The following is a 24,345-nucleotide window of genomic DNA, read 5'->3' as shown; positions in this document are numbered from 1 at the left end:
GGAAGGAGATTATCGATATTTTGAAATAATCTGAAATAATCTTTATTGCGATAAAAGTAGGTAATACTTATTAAGTCTGCGAGTCTAACTTCATTAAATCATTCAGCAATAATGATCAAGTAAAGCGCGGAAGAAAATTAATAATAATTAATCGGTAATCAGTAATCGCTCATTCACCTGGCAGTAATCGTAACTGTAATCGTAAAATCAATAATCTTTAATTAATACCTTTTACGTTACACATTTAATGTACCATTAAAATATATTTGCATTTTTACATTTAACTGCTTCAAGGAGAAATCCTTCAAATTCTTTTCTGTATAACAAACATACAAAAAAAGAAACGTGTCTAATATAGGACAAGTGCGCGAAATATCCTTGTACGTAACTTAATTCGTGTTGCTATTGAAATTAATTTTCTCCGCTCTTTTAAACTTAAAGATTAAAAAAAAAATAGAGAAGTGCTGTTAATACGCACTATAATCATTATTAAGCAAGCGCGAAATGTCGCGCTTAATTGCTTATTCTTATCCTACTTATGCGTACGTTAGAAATGCCAAATACAAGTGTTAAAGACTAAAAAAACAGGGAGTGTTGCCCTAGACTTAAAAAAAAAAGTAGAAGAATGCTGTTAATGCACTGTAATCAGATTCATTAAGCAAGCGCGGAGTGTCATGCTTATTCTTATCCTAACTTATGCGTAAGATAAGAAAAAGCACTTGTCAAGCGTTTTACCCTCGCACGCACACAGAAATGCGAACGCAAGTAGGTAGCTCGATTCGGCGGTGACTTGAACGCTCGTCCTTGACGGATGGCGATCGCGCCGCGGAGGAATCCTCGACGCCGCGCCGTACGACACGCGGGTCGCACCACCTCAAGGTGCGACCACGTGTTCCGCGCGAACCGGCAGGCCGCGGGCAGCGTCAATCGGCCGGCTCTGAATGAGTGGCGAACACACACCCCACACCGCCATGCCGGGAGTTACCCCCTCGCCCCACGGCGCGGCGCGCCCCGCCGAGAAGCGATACGGATACGAAACGGTATCCGCGGTGCCCGACTGGCATACACACCGCCGCGGCGCGATGCTATATAAATAATACTTCGCGCTAAGTCAGACCAGTCGACTTGCAGCGGCCGTACCTGTCGCACAATGCAACGGACCTTCAGAGATTAAATCGTCTCCGACCCTCTACGTATCTTCTCGCGCCTCTTCTTATCTCACTCACTGTCTGCTCCTGTCTGACCAACCCCCTCCCCTCCCCCGCCCCTGGCTTCGTCCATCGCTCTTGTCTTATCTCCCCTTACCACCCGATACCTTCTTACCTTCTTACTCACACCCCTGTTGCGCGCCCGTCGCATGCGAGAACCCATCGGTGACTTGACAGCCAACAGCTAGCAGTACATCCACCAGGATGTCGCACGATAATTTGGGATTTACATCGAGCACGGTGAGTGGACAGTCACACACGAGTGTCGTGTACGTCGGTTCTCGTTAGGGGCAGATTTCATCAAATTTAAAAAACGTGAGCGCGTGTGTTTACCACGATCGAAAAGAAATTTAAACTGTTCGTCAACAGTTCCTGTAACTGATTTGTTGGAACACAACTTATCAATTCACTCACGGAATTCTCCCGGGGAAAAGGGGGGGGGAGAACCGTGGGAGTGGGAGAGGGTATCCCTCGCGACACATTCTTCTATTTCTTCACCGTCACCGTTGGTCGTTATCCTCGAAATCACTTAGCGTAAACGGAACACCTTCCTGGTATAAAATTGTAAACACACGCTCTTCTCTCCTTTTCTTGACGGTAAAAGCAGCGGAATGAAATGGAGCTGACGTAAACGGAGCTACGTTAGAAATGCAAATTTAATAGATAATAAGTACCTATTTTTTTCTGAGAAAAATATAATTTGAGTGTAAATATATGACAGAAAAGTATGTCATGACAGGGACTAAGTTTTCCGAAATAAGATATGCTTCTTGCTTTGTTTATGCCTTTTAAACACAATGTCGCATAGTGTAATGTAATAGAACAATTTTTACAAATTTCCTCGCAATTATATCGTAAGAATGGCTTGCATACAACAAATTTGAGGCAACGTTTCTTTAACCCTAGACAGACTCACTGGGGTAATACGTTACCCCACGCGAAATTCAAATTCGCATCAGCCAAATTTTTGGTTTTTTGTTTTGTTTTTCGAAATTTTTTTACTGTTTTTTTTTTACTACCGCAAATTGATGACTACTATCGTCTTCCTTATTAAACAACAAACAAAATTATCTATTATAAAGTTTTCTAAGAACATTCTGGAAATATTATACACGCGGTACAAGTTTGGGGTAACGTATTACTCCAGTGAGTCATTCACGTATGAGAAAAATAAGTGAGTTTGTCTAGGGTTAAGATAATTGAAAAAAAAGAGCTTATGTTAAAATACTACAACATAGCAGTAACACTCATGTGACATTAGATTTATAGGAAAAAGAATAATTCTGCGTACAAAGCATATGTTTCTTGCAATTTGTCACGTTTCATTCTTTTCTTTCGTCAAAAATCGACATATGGATTTCATTTTACATAAAGTAGCGATGACACTGCGCACACGTCTAACGCGTATATATGAGAAAGTTTATCTGGGCATGCATAATGCAAGAAGAGATAATACTAACAAATATAAGTAAAAATTGCTAAAAGTTATTTCGATAACATTTATTCAATGAAAAATTCTTTTTCTTAAAAACTACTTCAACACGTCACACATAATGTGCCAAAATACAGTTAAAGTAGCCCGTTTTTGCAACTTTAATTGCAAAGTTGTAACGTGATAAGCATTAAAAAAGCTACAATTATTCTCATTCTTTATTTTTTTTAATTGAATAGTAACAGAACAATTTGTACGGATTACACTTTAGAGACAATGCGCGAAATAGTTTATGCTAGAGCAGCAATTAAAATCGCTCATAGAGCGTGCTATACATGCGTATCTTTTTTTATAGCGACGAACCGATTGCAGGACTGGGATAATAATAAGTCTGCATTGCATACTCGATATATTTTTGACTTCGCGATTGCGCGACGGATTCGATCATGAGCCGATCACGAGAGTGGAAAGTTTCTATCCATATTACACGAGCGAAAACTTTCGCACGACGAAAGGACAGTTTCGTTTGTTCGTTCGTCGCGTTGACGTGCGAAACGGCGACGTTGACGTTGTTACCGCTGTTTTTTTTCCCCTCCACGCTTGCGTTCGCGTCAACGATAATTGGCGATTAGAATTGTTGCACAACGAGGAAACGCCGAATAAATAAACGAAGTGTTCTGACCGACTTGACATATCTCGCTCTCGCGTGGTGTCCTTCTCTTCGCAAGACTCTTTTTTCCAGAGACCCGTTTCTTTTTTTCTCCCGCGCTTTTTCTCCTCGCGCTGTCGAAGGCGACCCGGGTACAATACCTGTTCGATCAAGCGCGCACGATTATTCGAAAGTATCCGAATTGTTGTACTAAGTGTTCTAAAGGTTTTGCGCCTTTCCCTCATGTCGGCCTGTGTAAAATTTTCAGCGACCTTGCGAAATTGATTTCTTCTTGGCGCGTATTTTAGGGGAGGCCTAATTACGGAAACACTTAATATTGGACGTTGAAGGATTTTTTCCGGTGAATTAAATCAACATTACTTCGAGAGGCACTTTACTATAGAAATTTATAACTAGCATATTGAAGCACAAAATAATAATGGTGAATTTTATCTTCATATTAAAAAAAACACAATTATTGTTATATACGCTCGAAGTTGGGATAATGAATAAATATATATTGAAGTAAAAATAACGCAAATATAATAATATAAATAAATATATGTTTAGAATAATGTAAATTTAATCAAGAGACACGGCAGTGTCTCGCGCCAAGTACGCGCGGAGCGAGACCGACCGTGACTCATTTACGCGTCGGGACGGAATTGCGAGTACTCGAGATGTTGAGATTAACATGTAACATTGCACATTTAAATCGGATGAATTCACAATAGCGTTACGTCACAACTTTTATCCATCCCGGAACGGAAACGCTGCACCCATCTGACCCATCGTATCTTCCTCATCGATTATCGATAATAATTTCCCCTGCTACTTTTTTCAATCGTCTCTCTATCTTCGGACAAGACGGGACGTTCGAACCTTCGTTGGTACCGTAAATTTTTCACGACGTTTCAAATTTAACTTCAGTACTTCTTCTTGCGCTATTATTCTCGTCGAATTCTTTCGTAACACGAAACTTACCTTCACAGTCGCGACAGTGTACCGCAATTATCAAGCACGTCTCCGCCAGTAATAATATTATCTGACATTAATGATTGCTCAGCCTATCATGATCCGTATCGGCTTGGTGTACCGGTTCTGCGAGTTGCTTTCCGCGATAACAATTTCGCACAGATTACTAATTCCTTGCCGCAGCGCTACCGATTCGCATTGATAAGGATTCGCTCAAATGTGTTTGTTTGCCGCGCAAAAATAAGCCGCACGAGAAAATCTCCCTTTCTTCGCGCGCGTTGCATTCTCTCGGGGCCGTATCGTAAAAGCGTGCGAGTACTGCGACTTCAAGAGACGGAAATCTACGAAGGAAAAGAAGAAGGTCGTAAAAGCATCGCGCCGAATGTAACGCCGGAGAAATAAAAAAATCAGCGCGTGGCCGCGCGCGGCTGATTGAAACGGCCCGGGACAACTTGAAATTCTGCTCGAGATTACCGGTTTTTAATCTCGATCGGCACACTCGGCTCGTGTAATGAATATATATACGCTGCCGATTCACGCGCGTAATAACTCTCGCATACTGGATGCGATGAGCGATGAGCGATGAGGGATAGCCAATGAGAGCTCTGCTTTTTTCGGGTGTCACCTGAAAAGCAGAGCTCTCATTGGATGTCACTCATCGCTCTTCGCGTTCAGTGTGTGAGGGCCATATAACGATCGGGTCTCTCTACGCGATTGCTATGCGCATCGCAGACGTTTAAGATCGGCCGCACGCCGCGCCGGATCGGTACGTGGCTTCGGCTCCTTTGCTTTCTGGCGGAAGTGCTCCCTGTTCGCGCGTACACACCGAACGTAACGTCAAGAGCGAAATTGCCGTGAAACACGAAAAATCACGACGCAAAGGTAATCGGCAGTCAAAGCGCGTTTTACGCCGCGAAACTTTTTCCGGTTCTTTGATATTTATTTCTTCTATTTTTTTTACGCATTTTGTATCTACGGGAACGATTGTATGACTATTAAACTGTGTATACGTCTGTTTTATCACCTGTTTCCACTTGCTTCCGTCTATTTCCACTATTGTCTTCTTCGCTAATACGTGCACCCGCGGAAAATATAAATTGCGCGTGCTTTGAATTGCTAATCCTTGGAGGCCTCCGATTACAATTGCCCTCGACTTGCAATCGCGTAATGATATTGGAATGATCTCCCGAGGCGCAATGCCATAATTGCGATCGTTTCGAGGAAACGGAGCGTTTTCAAACTAGATGCGAATTGAATTCGCAAAAGAACGCTGCTAGATCAAGTACGGTGAAATAAATGAATAAATATGATGAGAATGTACAATACGTGTGTGTCATGTTCAGGTTTAAATTAGAAACATTATTTGTTTTTATTGCCTTATTAATTTTTACTATATCTTATTATATCTCATTATATTCCGAGATCTAGCGCCAAGTTTTTTGCATTAAATATAATTTTTTTATACAATTAAATATTATACATTTAAATATCTTTTATTATCTTGGTGGATTTAAAAATTTACGAAAGTGCAATCATCTTGATAAGCGATTTTCACACGCGTGTGGTCGAATGCGCGTATTAAACCCGATGAGAGACTCCGCGTCGGAGCTTAACATTAGGTAAAACAACACAATTCCAAAGAGCTTTATCGAAAATTTCCTTTATCGAAAAAAAACTAACGTTATATTTACAGTATAAATAAAAATAATTAATTTTTGTGGTGATTCGCCAAAGGTTAAAACTCGCCATTTGTTTAATAAATTTTTCTCCCGATTTTCCGATTTTTTATTTTGTTCATCTCCCACCTTCGAACTACAATCACAAGAAACTTTGATAAAGTGGAAAAAATGCGATTATATCAAGAGACACGGTAGTGTCTCGCGTCAAGTACGCGCAGAGCGAGACGCACCGTGACTCATTTACGCGAACACACTAGTTGCGAGTATATATATACATATATATACATATACACACCGAACCGCTAATACAATTTTCATTGTGTAGAAATTACAATGTAATTTAAAGCTCTACTGAGTAATTAGACGTGGAAACTAACTTTTTTTACCCATTGTGTAATAGTGTGTAATGTGATTGCGTAAATAATCTGCCAAAACTTGAGATATCTCGAAAACTTTGTGAACGTAGACGCGATAAATTATGACGTATTTGAAGTATTTTCGTGATAGCTGAGATACTATGAGCGAAACACGTACTTACTTGGAAAACCTTTGTACCCTTGTGCGGTGCGATGGGTGCGGTGATTTAAGATTGTTAAAATTCTGATAAGTATAAGCATGAGTTGACGGGTAACGGATATTAAAAGATTAAAAGCACTCGAGTTTGTAAAGTATTTTCTTTCTATATCTCTCTAACGCATACCTAATACATATACCTATAACTGGCCCACCGCAATATAGATTTCAGATAAAATATCATATTACTGTTAAATTATATATATTATATTATAGAGGGTGTCCGGTAATTTTTGGGCCCAGTAGGGCTCAACACGAGTCCCGGATCCAAAATCTATAAGAACATCTATTGTGGCCTTCTTTGAATCCTCCAACTTTTATCTGAATTTTTCTTTAAAATATATTGTTCGTTGATTTGAGGTGGGCATTTAAAATGAGTCACCTTGTATATACAAAATTAGATTTATATTGTATATATTTAACATATTTGCGCGTAGAATTATATATATATTTGGATGAATTTCAGATTCTTGTACGTGTAAAATTAGAAGAAGTCGTAAGGAATTTTATAGAAATCAAATATTTGGAAACTAGAAGAATGCAGAAAAGTCGTAAAATCTATTTTTAAATATCAGTCAATATCAATTAATATAATAACAAACAATCAAACATTGTAGAATTGTGAATAGAAAAGTGCGGACAAAAATGTCGGGGGAATTTTTTGAATGCATTTTACGTTATCGCATTTTACGGTATTCTGATATAACTGCATGATGTCGCATGCAATCTGTTATATCAGAATTTAACGTAGGTCTTATTATTGATTAATAGCGATTATCAACAATATTTATCACGTCATATTTACGTCATTTTGACGCCTTAACTTTGCCCGCCGTTATTTTATCTTTTATCGTACTCGAACCGAGTTCGTCGAATTTAACAGCAAACATATCAAGTTTGATTACTACTTAGTAACTTACGGACACGCGTTCCAACGCGTTACGGTTGAGGTAAATAACGTTTATAAACGTAATAAAAAAAGCTAATTCTTTTTATTAGTACTTCTGGCATTCCTGTCCGTGCCAAAGGCAATCTCGTTCGGTATTTCGCAACTTTTCTGCGGTACGAACAATTAGCACGCCTAGTAGAGCGTGCGCTAATCACGGAATTTTTCCGAACTCCGTAATATTCCGCCGGTTTTCTTCCACGCTTAATCTCGTCACTTGTCCGATATCGAGAACTTAATGGCATAATAGTTTTTTTTTCCTTGATAGCGACAGGTAACTAACATCCCGCAGCTATTTCCGGACGTTGAAAGTTAACAATTGCATTATAGTAATTATCATCGGCTTGCCGCATCGGGCTGATAATTGCCGGCAAAGAGTTAATAAAATTACGTGTCTGTATGTATGTTTGATTTTTTTAATATTTGCACTGCGTACCATTAACTCTTTGATCTTATTGGAACCATTGGTTTTTTAAATTTTTCTGTTGAAGAAAGACATATTTACATATAATCTCTATGTGCACAAGTAGAGATAAAAAATTTGAATATACGCTTTAGTTTGGAGCTTAAATTAACTTTAAGCCCAGTAGAAATTAATTAATAACAATTTACAAGTTTATTTATGGATTAATTTGAAGTTCTGTAATAATAAGTTTTTATTTGTATTCGAAGAAATGTTGAACTTCTATATAGGATAATGTGATATAATATAAATCGTGCAGTGGCACAAATTCAATAAGGTGGGATGAATTATCGGAACGTTGAAAAGAATTCCGCTTTGATATCGCATGGATGAGTTATTTGCCGGTGATAATAAACAGCCGGGTGCTCCGACAGCGGTAAAAAGCAAGTAAATACACGCGCGAGTCATTGGAATTATATCCGAGATTCTCAAGTATAATACGAAAGATATGAGGTCTTATAGTATCGCAAATAAGTGAGTGGTTCTAACAGATGTGTTTGATAAAGAAATTTACATTTTGCGCCGGGTAGATAGGCAGAAGATATTCGAGCATCCACCTGCCTTGACTAACAATGTTTACAGCCGTATGCCAATTTTTGTATTGATGCTTACGTAATGACTAAAACTCGATTTGTCATTAAACGTGATTATTAATCGGGCGTGGAACGCGGGCACGTTCGCATAACGAGCACGTGTGACGTGACAACTACCGTGCGAACGTATGCGAGGTATGTACATTGATGTAGATCGATAAAAAAAAGAGAGTACAGTAATTGTAATCGTGTTTAAATGATTTATCGCCGCCGCTAATTGGCAACAAACATTTTATCTCTTCTTTACGGGGAAACATATACAAGGACTTTGGCATATCGACATTTGCGTGTTTGTTGAATGAGTTAATACTTTTCTCAGCAGTCATTGGTAACGTAAATAATGTGTAACGAGATAATCATATTTTCTCTTTAGCGGTTGAATACGTCGTTAACACGGCATTAACCGCTATTAATTTTTCGAGGCGCGTAAATTGTATCCGAGTCGAGTAACTCTGTCGTTGTATGTACGTTTGTATCGCGAAACTAAAGAAATGCGAATCTCGGAATATTGTCTATACTCTAAATGTGAAAAAAAACTGCACGCTATTATATTTACATCAATCTTAACGCGGTATAAATAAGAAGAACGCGAGATCTTTTATCTATATATATCATATATTTTGCGAGTATCGCAGAAAAAGAGATTTTATTTATATATAAATAACATGAAATTAACCGTCATTAATTTTTTGACGCTCGTAAATTGTATCGAGTTTGAATCATAATTCTGCTATTGTACATTTGTATCGCGAAAACGAGGAAATGCAAATCTCAGGATTTTGTTTATATTTTAAATTAAAGCCTATACGTGAAAGAATGCACACTATTAGGTATATTTATATAAATTTTAACGCGATATAAATAAAAAGGCGCGACATGTTATCCTTATATATATGTATTTTGTGAGTATCAAAGAAAAAGAGATTCTATATCGCAAAAGAGATATATTATCAGATATGATGTCGCGTTGTTGACACGTTTGAATATAGTAACAATGTTTTAATAGCTATCTATTTGCGAATCGAATATACCCCTATTCTGTATTTGATTTTTAACGAATAGTATTGATACTATCTGAAGAATCTTCCACTATAATTCTCTATATAAATCGTGCATATCGCGATACATGTCATTTTGTAGGCGTGGTACTCTATTGAAGGACGTATTAAACGGTCGTATCCGCGCATTATGCAATTTGTACGTTTGCATAGTGCGGCAAGAAAATTTCCCGTATTCGTCGCGTTACGACTTAACAACTGCATATAAAAATGTACAAACCGCAGAGAATTATGTAGATGTCGGTCGACAATTTACACTTTAGGAGATTGGTCTTTTAAGTCGCAATTCCTATACGGCTATGCCGAGAATTGACCGAGCGAATCTTCGACATTTATTGAATTCTTTAATTTACAAGTTCTCTTTTCACGCAGACCACAAAAAGCGCGCTTAAAAACCGCGGAAAAAACCTAATTATTCGCGCGCACGATCAGATAAGCACTTGCTTTGCATGAAAATTGCCGAGGAAGAAAATTCGTTGACGATTTACGTTTTAGAATCAGGAAGGAACTGATGTTTTTAAGTCACACTTTTATCATTACGCTGAAAATTTATCAAGTGGACATTTGATATTTATTGAGTATTTATTGATAATATATGAACTATATATTTATTGAATATATAATAGTTATTTGTGTAACAAGTGCTGTAAGATGGAAATTGGACGTGCGTCCACTCCGCACGTCCAATTTTCAACTTAACATGCACGTGTGACATAAAATACATATTTACTGAATTCTTAAATTTTTATGTAAGTTGTTCTTCACGTAGGCCACAAAAACTGTGCTTAAACGTCGGAGGAATCTCGGTCATATAACGAAATAGGTTCTCGCTTTGCACGAAAACCACTCGGGAAAAAATTTATCACTAGATAATTTACGTTTTAGGATTGCGAGGATATTGGTTTTTCAAATCGCAATTTTCACGGCCGTGCCGGAAATTGACCAAGCAAACGTTTATTGAATTCCTGAATTTACAAAGTTTTTCTTCACGCAAATCACAAAAACTGTGCTTAAAAGCCGTAGAAACCTATCCCAGTAGCAGAGTGACGTCAAATGATGTTTTAATGACGTCTAATTGACGTCTAGAGACGTCTCTAGACGTCAATTAGGCGTCATCTTGCTACCTGGGTAACCGTTCGCGCGTACAACGAAATAAGCATTCACTTTGTACATAAATCGCTAAAAAGAATTCGTTATTTATCACAATAGAGATAGAGCGACATTAACACACTAATATTAGACAATCGGTCGATTCAATTGACGGAAAAAGCCAGACGAAACTTCCTTATTAAATTGCAATCTATAACCATTCATGTCGCAACAGCTGCAAGCGCGGAATATTACAGAATAATTCAAAAGCAATCGTTCGTGTGTTTACTTTCAAGTGATTAATCAATGTGCAGCCGTGTGATATTTATGTTTTAATTGTTGAAGAAAATTTTAAAATTCTATATTTCTTACATTATGTCAGTGGAGTTCGTGAATTGCGACATCGGTTTACATAAGTTTGTTGCTTGCAACAACTTGTAAATTGCTCCAATTTGCGCGACTATAATAACACTGAAAACGCATAAAAATGCGACCTTCTTTTTAAATCATTCAGTAAATGTTTGCATATACACACGTACAAGTGCATTCATCGGGCGATCGATAACATTCTACCGTAGCTGTTGCCTATAGAATTGTCATAACTATTATTATACTTATGTGTACAATATATTACGGTGTGTTACGTGGCGAGTAGTAAAATCGAAATCAATGATCATCGGAATCAATGACGATATAACATGGTATATATATATATATATTGTCGGAGTATAAGTGGCATACGAACAATAGTTGTGATATATGATATGTGATATGCGATAAATACACAGTTAAAATATAGCGGTCTATATGTTAAAATTTTCTTATGTTACTAAGATTTGATTATTTCAATGTAAAATTAACATACAATAGCTATATTGTCATTTTCTTAACATTTTCATGTGTTACATTTATGTCAACGTGATAACTTAACACTTTATGTATGTCATTTAGAAATTAAATATTATTTTGTGTTCTTTTAACACAATTATTTTAAAAAATCAACACGTCTTAAAGTTATTTTAACACATAAACAAAAGTGAAAGTAAATTTTCAAATAATCGTAAACTTTGACAAAATAATTAAATTTACTAAAATTAAATGTTTCTATTACATACAATTCAAGTAAAATAAGATATCTCGAAATCTGTCCAAAGAAAAATTCAAGATACGTCCAAAATTGTATTTAGTTTATATTTATATCTATTCTGATTGCATTTGAAGGAGAGAGAGAGCAGAAAAAAGTTTGTGCGTTATTTATACATGAGACAACCAAGAACTGCTACTCTACATCTTATTTTATATTAACAAAGCATTTATAGTTATAAACCCGTGCTTTAATGAGAATATACATGATTTATAGAATAATATTTCTCTAAATAAATAAATATTTTAAAATGTAATTTCTGTGCGTATGTGCACGCGCACGTTCTTTTGTAATTCAAATTTTGCTGATACCAACGATATTTTTGCAACTATAATATAAAAATAATTGTAAATACTTGTTTCTTCTGTACTTTAACAAGTTACTGCAATTTACATAGTTCACTATTTGTTGCAGGATGCTCTGCAAGATCTGAAAAAATCTTCCTCATCTAAGGAGCGTCATGGGTGAGCACTTAATATAATGAATTCTATAGAGAAATTAGGTCTCTATTTATGTACTTGATTTTACACGCATTATTTTTTAAGATTTTTTTATCTTCTAATTTTAACGAAAAATTTTAATGCTGCGATTTAAAATCAGTGTAGGAAAATATCATTACGTGAGTTATATTGATAATGACTGCTTTCATTATCATTATATCTCAAACGTTTAAGCTTCAACTCTCCCTTGTCTAGCTTGTTTACATAGCAGCGTAAGTTTTGTATAAAATTTGCATTTTTATAGCTACGGATCGAGCGAGAAGAGTGACGGCATTTACGTCCTGGAACTCGAAGAGAAAAAGAAGAAGAACTCAAATGAACAGGAAAATGATTATGACCCATATAAGTATAGAGTGGTGGAGCATCCGACTACGTAAGTTCTGTAATTAAAATACATTTTACGTCGTTTTATTTTATTCATAACGCGATAATATGAAGAATGGAAAGAATACACATATGTATATATATACTAAAATAAAATTTTTTAAAAATATGTAGAGAGGGAGGAAGGACGGGAGGTGGTGTATATTTCTGTTGTTAAATTTGTTATCGAAAATAGTGTTATTTATAGAACTACGTTGAAAGATTAGACGCATTCTTCTTTGATGGAAAATTAGCAACCGTCTCTATCTAAAAATGATAGACGATAAATTAATATGATATCTTCAGACATTTGATAGTTTCGAAGGCACGTAAAGTGATATTATCATGATACAATCAAAAAAGGACATCTTCGATTGCACAGATATTGATGTAACATACGTTCTATCGTTTTTTATCATTTTGATCAATTTGACGATAAATCTAGCGATAGGTTCCCTATGCTTGTCAATTTTTTAAAATTAATAAAGATTATGTAAGAGGCGACCGATTATCTCACATATTGCTGAATCGTAATCATCCAAACAGGATTTATTGGAACATCATCTGATTTATTAAAGAGTTAATCAAGATGAAAAACGATACTCATTCAAGGTGACCAAGAATATTATGTAACTCTTATTATACTTCCCTCCCCCGCGAAATGACGTTTTCCTTATACGTGCCAATTGTCTTATTAGCATAATTGTCTGATTAGATTGAATCAGATTGAAAGACTCGGTAAAATGACTTCTAACATCTTCTTGATGAAAACGTGGAATGCACGCTTATTATAATCAATATGATAATAATTATCACCATTGCAAGGTTATAAATGACTCATATTACAATTATCAATAATTTATGCGAATATTTGAACGAATATGATATATATATATATATATATTTTTTTTTTTCCTTATTGGTTTATTTACATCAGCAAATCCAGCAGTATGTAAGATTAGGAAATCTCGTGCGCAAAAGTCATGTTTTCTTTTTTGAAAGTCTATTCAATTTAAATATTTTGCAATTTTAATGCAATTGCACACTAATAGTTTGGCAAATGCTCGGTTTCTTTCAACATGGTTTCAACATGGTTTTTCAGCAATGCGGAAACCATGCTTCACCTGCTGAAGGGCAGTTTAGGTACCGGAATCCTCGCGATGCCGCGAGCTTTCTACAACTCCGGATACATTATCGGCTTTGTAGCCACGATCATCATTGGGTTCCTTTGTATATATTGCATGCGAATTCTCGTTCGCTCGGAGTACGAACTATGCAAGAGGAAAAGGGTGCCGTCCATGACGTATCCAGCGACCGCAGAATCCGCTCTGCTCGAGGGACCGAGGTGCCTCAGACGGTTCTCCAAAGCTTCTATGTGAGTACGTTATGCTTTTTCCGATGTAATTTTAAGAATTATATTTATTTTGTATTTCTGTTGTATTTCGCGTGTCGTCGCTGATAAAAATAGCTACACTTGATCATTAAATTATGGTAATAGTATCTAATTAAGTGTTATTTTGTACAATCGGTATCCGCGCGATATATTCTAATTGCAATAATAAGATCGTAATTAGAGAGCAACTTTTAAATTACATATGTATTATGAAAAACATGTTTTTCTTTCGCAGACATATAATAAACACCTTCCTATTGATATATCAGATGGGCACTTGCTGCGTCTACATAGTTTTCATTGCTAAAAATCTGCAATTGGTGAGTATCTCTGCCATTTTTAGCTCATGTTATGCTTTCATATATTATTCTTCTGACAAACATTATTGAACTCAATGCCAAAACTTTTATCTTTAAGTTGCAACATTACTCATCTAATAGTGTTGTCCTTTCGATATGAACAATATGACATGACTTGAGTTGAACAGTCATGTTCAACATTAACTAAAATACTCTTTTTCCGCATACCTCTTGTATTACAAGATTGTGAGACGTGCTACCAATGATATTCTGATGAAATCTGATTTTAATAATTTACGTTTACGCCTTCGAAGGACAAAAAACAAGTTAAGAAAATCGGTTATCTTAAAATAATATCAGATCAATTATTACAACGTATAATGATTTTACACAGTATAGTAATTTTGTGGTAATTTAATCTCCTATATGTACGTCATTGCTTCGCATTAATTGCTTTCCGTGCTCGTTACCACGTTACCACGTCTATCGATAATTCGTTTGGAGTATTTCTCAGTGCAATCAATCCGATATCGCCGGTATCTCCTCACATTATGACGCGTAGGCTGAAAAGGGAATAATCTAGGTCAGGGAAATATGCCGTAAGAGAGAATACGCGAGTAGACAGTCGCCGGTAATTAATGCGCATGCAGTTGAGTCAAGGTGATCGTACCTAACACAGACGGCCGGTCATCGACATTCTCGACGACTGACGCTCGAGATCGAAATCGAAAATACAAGTCGTTCTTGCGCGAACTTGCCCGAGTTTCACGAAAATGCAGTTTGCCTCACAGACTTTATCAATTCGATCACGGTCTATATATACTCTACTATATATAGGTGTGTATACATATATGAATATATACATGTATGTACCGGATGCCGTTCGAGAAGTTGCTGTAAATATTAATAGTTATTATTTTATAATCAATGGACAGAATGAAATAAAATTAAACATTATATTATAAAAGAAACCAAGTCATTTTTATTAGCACATAACGCGAAAAGGATATATATGTGAATTTGTAAAAATAAACATTATGAGTCTGGCGTCAGTTTGTTCTGAGACTTTTGTGTACTTTAATGTGTGTGTGTGTGCGTGCGTGTGTGGGGGAGCGAAGGGCGGAACTATTTGTGTAACTTATAGAGAACTATAAAACTATTAAAAGTAAAGCCAGAACTCTCTTAATACTTTATGAGTTTCCACAAAATGATATACATACTTCGAACTTGCACAATAATCTCGAGGTGCTATTAAATACACTTTCTAATATTAACACGTTGTCTGATGGTCATCCGTGACCGGCGCCTGACTTTTCAGTGGCGTCTTGGTGATCATTGGTGACCGGTAATTTATACAATTCATGAGGATAAAGTTTTATTTAATCATAATATTTTATTATACAGGGTAGGTCGAAATACGTGTTAAATACCGAGAAGAAGGTGATTTTACGGCTCAAAATAAGTCAAGATAATAAAATATTTTTTTTTTTCGTGTAAGACCTCGTTTTCAAGAAAAAGGATTTTGAAAGTTAATCATCGTGTATGCACTTGACTGATATTTGCCGTAACAGTTACATCAGATGTTCTAGTTTGTTTACTATCATGATTAATTAACTTAAATCTAACGTTGGTAGAAATGGATATAAAGCCGAAATCAACCAGATTATTAGCTTTCTTATAATTTTCTTACAACTCTATATTTTTACAGGTTTTTAAATATCTATTCTTTTTGCACTATATGTGTTAATAAAAATGACAGATTTCTTCCGCAAAGTAAAACTCAATTCCTTCATTCTATTCATTAGTTACAAAATAACAGCTATTTAGTTTTAACAACTTCTCGATTGTCATCCCAAGTAACATCGGTGCGTTAACACATTTGACACATATGCAACAGATGACTCGGGGGAATGTAAGCAGTAGCGTCGTGCGTAAAATTCCAGGACGACACGTACGATATCCTCGTAATTTTTCCTCTCCTTCAAGAGGAAAAATTATTTTTCTACATGATTGCTAAATGCATCTTGGTATTAAGTGATAAGAGCCGCATCGCGGATTGTAGAGATTACAAATGGGTATATTTACGCCAATCGTGTTCGTCCCATATTCTTGTATTTCACATCGCGATCTCGTCCTAGTCTCGTATACCGCCGCCGAATGATTTATTATGGAATTTCACTATCTCGCCGGTCGTACGAGCGGCACGAGGATCGTTGCAGCGGTGCGAAACGAATGGAATCTTATCACGAGCGTAAGATCAAGTGGAAGTAAGAGTCGCTCTCGAGTCGGACGGGCGTTAACTTAAGTGCCATTCACATAACGATTATACGGTGTGTAATAACGCAAAAGAATTTTTTATGTAACTTTTTTGCAATTCTTTTGTAAGATTTTTTTTTTACTTTCGTAAACCCTATACTCGATCGTTAACGCGCGCTCTTGACGCATGAAGGTGCCGTTGCACGGCAGATTGGACGGAAAGGCCGAATTCCTGCGATCCAGCCGTTTAGAACGTAATTTTAAAGAGCTAAATCCTCGAAGCATTCTTGCCGAACGGAGTCCAACACTTCGATCGCGCGCGAAGTAAGCGGCAATGGAAAGCGATTTGACTGGGTAATCGTTGGATGCTTGGTAGATATTTTGTGAAACACGCTCTATATTCGAAAAGGAATTTTCGCGTGCTGCAGTTGCACCGCGGCGCGTTTGTAATGACTGCAATTTTGCAATATTACGACGGCGCTAAGCCTTATGTGGACGACACCTTAGCCGCGGATTGGGAAGGCGTTGCGTAGCGCGCGATGCAATAGATAGTTAACTATCGTTACGACACATATGTTATTACGGCAACTAAATCGAGTCTGTGTGCGATAGATGCAACGCGTGCGTTCCGTGTTGAACCTGAATGCCACCTGCGTATATGTGGCGAACGAGCGCGCCGCGACTTCATGGTCGGATGCGAAGTGAACGGAACTGTGTACAAAGTTGTTACGTTAATCGCTTAAAGAGCCGCATAAATTAACTTTAGATTAGGGTATCATTATACTACGTTTTAAATAGCGGAACAGACATATTATAGACATTTGAGAATAAAACTTTAATTACAAACGCGGAAAGCTCCGAAAATATAGGAAGGATATAAAGAAGAAGATGCAAACTAATAAATATTACGTGTGATACAATTTCTGCAATCTATAAAATTATAACATAATATAAAAACATCTATTTATTGTTACTGTTTTATTTATCTTCTTTAAAAAGTATTCTTTCATAAAAAGAAGGATAGAAGGGTGATAATGCACGTATAATTAAACTATTTATATATTTAATACATTTATAAAAAACTATTAGTGCAACCTAACTGAAATTCCGACTGAAATTGAAAAATTCCGAAAGTATGACATATAGGGATCTTCAAAGACTTAACCAAGAAACGAGCTCTAGAAGCCAATCAGTCTAGCTGCTTGATCTTACATAGAAGCAGCTGAATAAATTATTCCTATAAGGAAGCTTCTGGCGGCATTATTCGCTCGAGCACAAATCGTTAGCAATTAAAATTTAATTGATCGCATTATGCAATAATTCAATAATGAATTTTCGCCAATAAACGAAGCGATCAACTGCTAAAACATTTCATTTAAACACTAAACATATGATAAATGATACAAGCAATTTTGTTTCTAAGAAAGAATTTTAAGATCTCGATATCTTTCAATATTATTCTTAAAGCTTCACAAATTCACTATTTATAATATCTTCTTTTAAAAATATATCTAATGTAATGCGTCATGGAAGTATCCGATTATTTTTGTCATGTCGCCCTCTATTCCTAAAGGTTTTACTTCCACTAATTGTTATGATTTACTTGAAAAATCGATTTGTCTAGCTTTAAAATTACAAGTACGAATACAGAAATGTTTACATCATTATATGTAGATGTAGCACTTCAATGTAGATTAATTTTGCGATTGGAAAATTACAAAATATTGTACGCAGTTAATTAATTTATGTAACGTCAATTATCACGATGTGTTATCCATAGTAGCAGTACAATCGATCGCCATCGAGAGCAACATGAATAACGAAAAGTTGTTATTCTATCGCGTATCGTCGTGATCGTCGCGACCGGATTAGAGACGATATTGAAAGTCTTCAAGGTAGTTCGAATTTGAGTCGTAATACGGTTATCTCTTATTTTGAATATTTCTTTTATTGAATACACGTCGATTACTAATAATTTCTCCGGCAGCGGAAGGATTCCGCAATATCCCTTCTGACTGAACGATAATTAATAGCTGACAACGCACTTGATTTGCAATTATCCCTTTACATAACGAATACAATTCGCCTAAATGCAAGTACATTTAACTTTCAAGGGTGAATTCTATCGATTGCATGTCAGCGGCATATGTTGTTGTATCTATATCTTATTACGTAAGACGAAGGCTAGATTTGACAGCGATAAACGAAAGCTGTTAAATGATGGTATTAACACGCCCATTTCCGCCTGCCCTTGAAATCGAAGCGTAATTAACGATCAGCACGTCGGAGATGCGGGAGCAGTATCGTCATGTAACGGATTATCTAAACATTATGCGAGACTGCGTGGCGTCAATGTCGCGTGGCGTACTTATATGTCTTTGAACGCGAACTCCCAGAATTATGAGTCTAGTTATATGACGTCACTTGGTGTATCTTCAGGAGATGTAATTTTCAATTCTTAGAATCGTGACGTATAGAAAATGTTACACGAACGTGTAATTCGATTTGAAGCGATTACAATGGCGACATAAAAATTTAATTAACGTACATTATACGTACGCGTCAAGCATGCATGGTGACATTTATTTTCCGTCTTGCGGTTTTAGCATTCTTTCCTTTCTTTTTTGAATGAGTACTCAGTACGTATACATTATGTCGATCGCATAAATTAGCAATCTGAGATACAATGACGCACGCATTGTGAAATCTTTTTACTCATGTTCACGTTTATTTGGAATTGTACGAAAATTGGCATTTTTGTTGAGAATTAATTCTATCGAAGCAATTTTTGCGGCTTGCAAATTTTACGATATAATTATATTTTTAATAATTTTACTTTTAATTATATTTTTTTTTATATCAACGAAGAACGATTAAGAAGAGCTGAGCTGACGATGTTTCATGATATGTGGCATATGACATATATTGTGATCTCCGAGCATCTATTTGAGCTTTTACGTTTATTTACATCACCTATTAGAATAAGCGAATTACAAAACCTATTAAAATTTTGGAAAAAAGTTTGTATATTCAATAAATAATGTAAAGGATAATAAAATCGACACAAAAAGTTTATCTCGGTAAATATAATAGCAAGTGAGATGAATGACTTTCGCTATCGTTTCAATTTACTTTTGTCGAACAGCTTTTATGAAAATTTCGTCATTTCGTGTAAATGCAAATTCAATTTTCAACGAAATTCCGAATGAATGAGAAGATGGGCGAAAGTAATGTCATCCGTGCGTCGTTATGTTTTCAGATGCTACGTGATTGAAACACGTAAGTGTCGTAAACCGGGGCGAAAAGTTTTCTATCGAGGACTTGCATAGGAAAGATGATGACCGAGATCGCATTGGCGAGAAAAAGGACGGTATGTATATACGTCTCGAGAAAACCAGCGCTTAATTACGCATTCAATGTCAACACGTAATGTGATATGAGACAGAAGTGCTGAAGCGCTTTATATATTCTTCTCGGCACATAGCTGTCAATATGATTAGTCGTATTAACGGAATTCAGTAACTTCGTTAGCCTTCCAAGGACTCCTTAGAGTATTAATTTTGAAGTTTCCGTCGTTTTTATAGGCTTGCGTCGTAACGTGTTACTTATAAAATGCGTACATTTATTTGGCTTTTCGTTAAGTTATGGGAACAAAATTAAAGAATTTTTAGAGTACATCTCCACTCAAATACACAGTTTACGAAAAGCTGCATGTCTATTTCCACCATGAATCATTTTTATCTAGAAGTAAAAAGTCTATAGAGAATCATATCTATAAACATTAATTATCTTAATATTAAGCTAATATAGGTACAATGCTCTTGTTAAGCGTTATTAAATATTTTTGATACTATATTTAAAAATTAACTCACACATACAATCATTTCGTTAAGCGTTAAATAACTACATCTTAATAACTCATAAATACAATCTTTTCATTAAGCGTTAAATGTCTTAATGCCATACTGGAAAAGATGCATTCATAAATACAATCTTTCATTGGCGTTAAGTGCCTTAACACAAGACCTTTATAATTTAAATTCTTAAATATTCTTAAAATTTTTTTATTAAATAAGATTTAGATAAAATTTTGTCCAAGAAAAAATCGAACAACTGCTAGTAGTGTTAAGTAAAATCAATTGTGCATTACTAAATAATCACATTACATTTTTTTCTTTTCTTTTAGGGGTTGGACACGTTTGTCAAGATGGAATTGGAGACATACATGGCAATTCTCCTGCTACCCTTGATCATCGTTAATTACATCAGGAATCTTAAATTCTTGGCACCGTTTTCGACGCTAGCGAATATTATCATGTTCACTGGAATTGCTATCATGCTCTACTATATCTTTCGAGAGCCATTGTCGTTCGACAATCGCGTGGCATTCGGGAATGTTACGAATTTTCCGCTTTTCTTTGGCACCGTACTGTTCGCTCTTGAAGCCATCGGCGTGGTAAGTAATCGATCGAGATACAATGGACATTTTTTAAAAGAGTCTTAAAAGGAACAAAGGAGTCTTAATTACATAGACATAGATACGACAACAAATAAATATGAAAGGAAGTAAAAATCCAATTTGTGTAAATTTTTTTAATAGAAGAAAATTAAATTTATATAAGTTACATGTGATATTAATTTATATATTATTTCTTCAATTATACAAGAAATTAAAGTTTCCAATACTTTTATAATAATGAAGAAACTGTTGCGGGAAAAATATTATTTATTTATTTATAAACTTCTGAAACATAATATTGGTTCTTTGAATCGTATGTAGCTTTTCATCTATATAATAGCTTCAAACAGACACTTATTTAAATTAATCTGAATTTCTCTCTTTACAACATCTATATCATTCCTGAAGGTATCCGAAAAGGACTGTACATAAGTTCAACTATACAGATTATTTTCCGTTCGTTTACAGATTATGCCGTTGGAAAACGAGATGAAAACCCCTAAATATTTCATGAAGCCATTCGGCGTTCTGAACGTTGCAATGAGCATCATAGTTGCGATGTATACCGCATTGGGATTCTTCGGGTACATACGTTACGGCGAAAAAATCGAAGGCAGTATCACGCTCAACCTACCCGACGAAAAGTTAGGAATTGCAGTGCAAATTCTTCTAGCTATCGCCATCTTCTTCACGCATCCCATCCAGTGTTACGTCGCCATCGATATAGTGTGGAACGAATATATCAGTCAGTACTTGGAGAAGTACCGATTTAAGCTGCTCTGTGAATATGTAATCAGGACTGTCATAATCTTGATTACCTGTGAGTACATTTCCATTCGACCTTATTGTTAAATTGAAGAATGTAAACAATTCCGAACTCAAATGAGATCGGCATCTCTGACTTCATTTATCCATGTCCGGATCGCGTCACGCTCCTAAACGTATTTATTTGAAAATAGCTAACTGTTATTTTATATTATTGCAGAATTTTTGCTTCACGTTCACACTGACACGTCATTTTTCTTATTGTCAGTTAGTTTGGTAACTTTGTTAAATTAACAACCCCTTAAAGCATATCATGTCTCCGGCATAGAAAAGAAAAGAAAAGAAAGTTCACTTAGGTGATCTTGTTTAATTAATTTGTCGATCTGCACAATCTGTTTCAGTCGCTCTGGCGATCTCGATCCCGGAGCTGGACCTCTTCATATCGCTGTTCGGCGCGCTTTGTCTGTCGGGTCTGGGACTGGCTTTCCCGGCGATCATACAATTGTGCACCTTCTGGAAAGTGATGGGACCGAACGAGAGGAAGATTATGGTGGCGAAGAACATGTGCCTAATACTGATTGGGGCCTTGGGTTTGGTCGTGGGTACTTACACGAGTCTCCACGGGATTATCAGCAAGTTCTCATGAAGTATTCGAGGAAATTGTGTGACAAAACTGTTAAAGGGGGGTAGTGAAGTGACAGAGCGGGAGCGGAAGTAAACAGGAATTGTTCTCCGTGCGAGAAAACGACGACGACGTGATACGTAGTTGAAGTTGATCATTGCCAAAAGTGAGTGTACCTAAAAATACGAGGCGCATTCAGAGGCAGTAGCCGAGGGACCGAAATAACGTTAACTTCTTACGGCTCGCATCACACTTCGGCTTCGATTCGTCGGGGATGGGATGAAGTTCCTAGGTGCGTTCGTTGTTCTTTTTTTTACGCGTGATATACAAGTGTATACAAGACTGCAAGTGAAGATACGGACTGTACAACGACACGACGAGTCCTGGCGTCAGCGTCAACGTCAATTACTGTACAGCAACATATAGATATATATATGTATAGATATGTATAAATATGTAAAAAGGTTTTAACGTATTATAAATAAAAGAATTTTATTTTCATACTGCCGCCCCCTTTGCTTCTACATTTTTCTTCGTTTTTTAGTGCGGGCGACTTCTGAACTGAGCTATCGTTGTAACAGTCGTGTCATTTTATTACAGAAACACGTACATCTCTATTGTTTTTATTTTTATTTTAAAATAATAGAAGAGATACAAGAATATTGTATTCATACATTATTATCACATGCGACGAATCACTACGCAAAAACAAACATATTTCAATGATATGTAAAAGCAGGTGCCTATAGAAGAACGAGTACATTCAGCTAAATGTGCAAAATAATTTGTGTTTTATACATATAGGTTTCTAGACGATCAACATTATTATTAATAAGTCGATCATCGTGTCATGTAGGCGAAGGAACGTTTCCTTTTTCTAGAAATAACAAACTATATTTACAATATGAATTTTTTTATTGTGCATCACGGAAATAATTCAAGACTTCTTTTCTTTGGTTTTGCGAATCATTTTTATAATTGTTTGTTCATTCGGATAGCATGATTGTACGTAATAAGATATTAAGTGTAGTACATGTTATTTTATTTAGAATGCATTCGTGACTTAAGAAAGATGTGATAAAACGAATGAATAAATAATCGACGAAATCTTTGTATAAAGGTCTTGTATAAATATCGAATGTTAAATTAAATATCTACTTTCAAAAAGATTATAAACATTTTTATATTATAGAAATTAATTTATCGGCAAGGCGTTTGCCACAATTTTTAATAGAATTTTACTATTTATTGTTACTATCCAAAAGAACTTATTCAACAAAATTTGTTACTGTCTATTGTTACTATTTAAATAATTATTTTTTTATTAATATTTTAATTAAATAAATAAATAATCTTTTTAATATTTTGTATTATATTTTTTAACTCGCGAAAAATTTTTATATATAATTACATATAAAATATGTTTATATATATTTTCTTTTTTTGTATAATCTCTGTTCATATATGTACAAGAAAAATAATAAGAAAAATTAAACAATAATTAAAAGGATAATTTTCACATTATTTTTTTTTTTACAAAAAGCGAAGTTTGAAAAAAAATTGCTTTTATATAATAATGTATAAATAATAATCACATATAAAATATTCTATGTATAATTATATATAGAATATTGTATGATTTCATCGCGAATTTACTTTTTTTTAAAAAAAGCATTCCAAAAGTTATTTTTCCAATTATTTGTAAATTATTCTTTTTATTATATTTTATACATACAGAGATTATACAAGAGAAAGGAACATATGCATATGGACACATTTCATATATAGTTAAATGCTTCAGTTATCTCAGTTTTCCGATCAATCGAGTTGCTCCGATTTTGCCTTGATCGACACGTAACTTTTACTTTCAATCAGTCCA

At 35.5% G+C, this 24,345-nt stretch overlaps 1 protein-coding gene across 1 annotated transcript; it reads left to right on the top strand.

Moving 5' to 3' along the window:
* The first annotated feature begins 1,135 nt into the window (after nt 1-1,135).
* On the top strand, nt 1,136-23,604 carry LOC112461036 (proton-coupled amino acid transporter-like protein CG1139). The gene is made up of 8 exons (XM_025026082.1): nt 1,136-1,448; nt 12,224-12,273; nt 12,554-12,682; nt 13,775-14,047; nt 14,301-14,385; nt 20,807-21,076; nt 21,548-21,899; nt 22,246-23,604. The coding sequence occupies exons 1-8, from the start codon at nt 1,413-1,415 to the stop codon at nt 22,488-22,490; spliced, it is 1,440 nt and encodes a 479-aa protein (XP_024881850.1). The 5' UTR covers nt 1,136-1,412; the 3' UTR covers nt 22,491-23,604.
* The last annotated feature ends 741 nt before the right edge of the window (nt 23,605-24,345 follow it).

The sequence above is a fragment of the Temnothorax curvispinosus genome, unplaced genomic scaffold (genome assembly GCF_003070985.1).
Source record: "Temnothorax curvispinosus isolate PA1 unplaced genomic scaffold, ASM307098v1 QBEX01001173.1, whole genome shotgun sequence".
NCBI lineage: Eukaryota > Metazoa > Arthropoda > Insecta > Hymenoptera > Formicidae > Temnothorax > Temnothorax curvispinosus.
The sequence above is the reverse complement of the archived record's forward strand: the minus strand, read 5'-3'. Positions and strand labels throughout refer to the sequence as shown.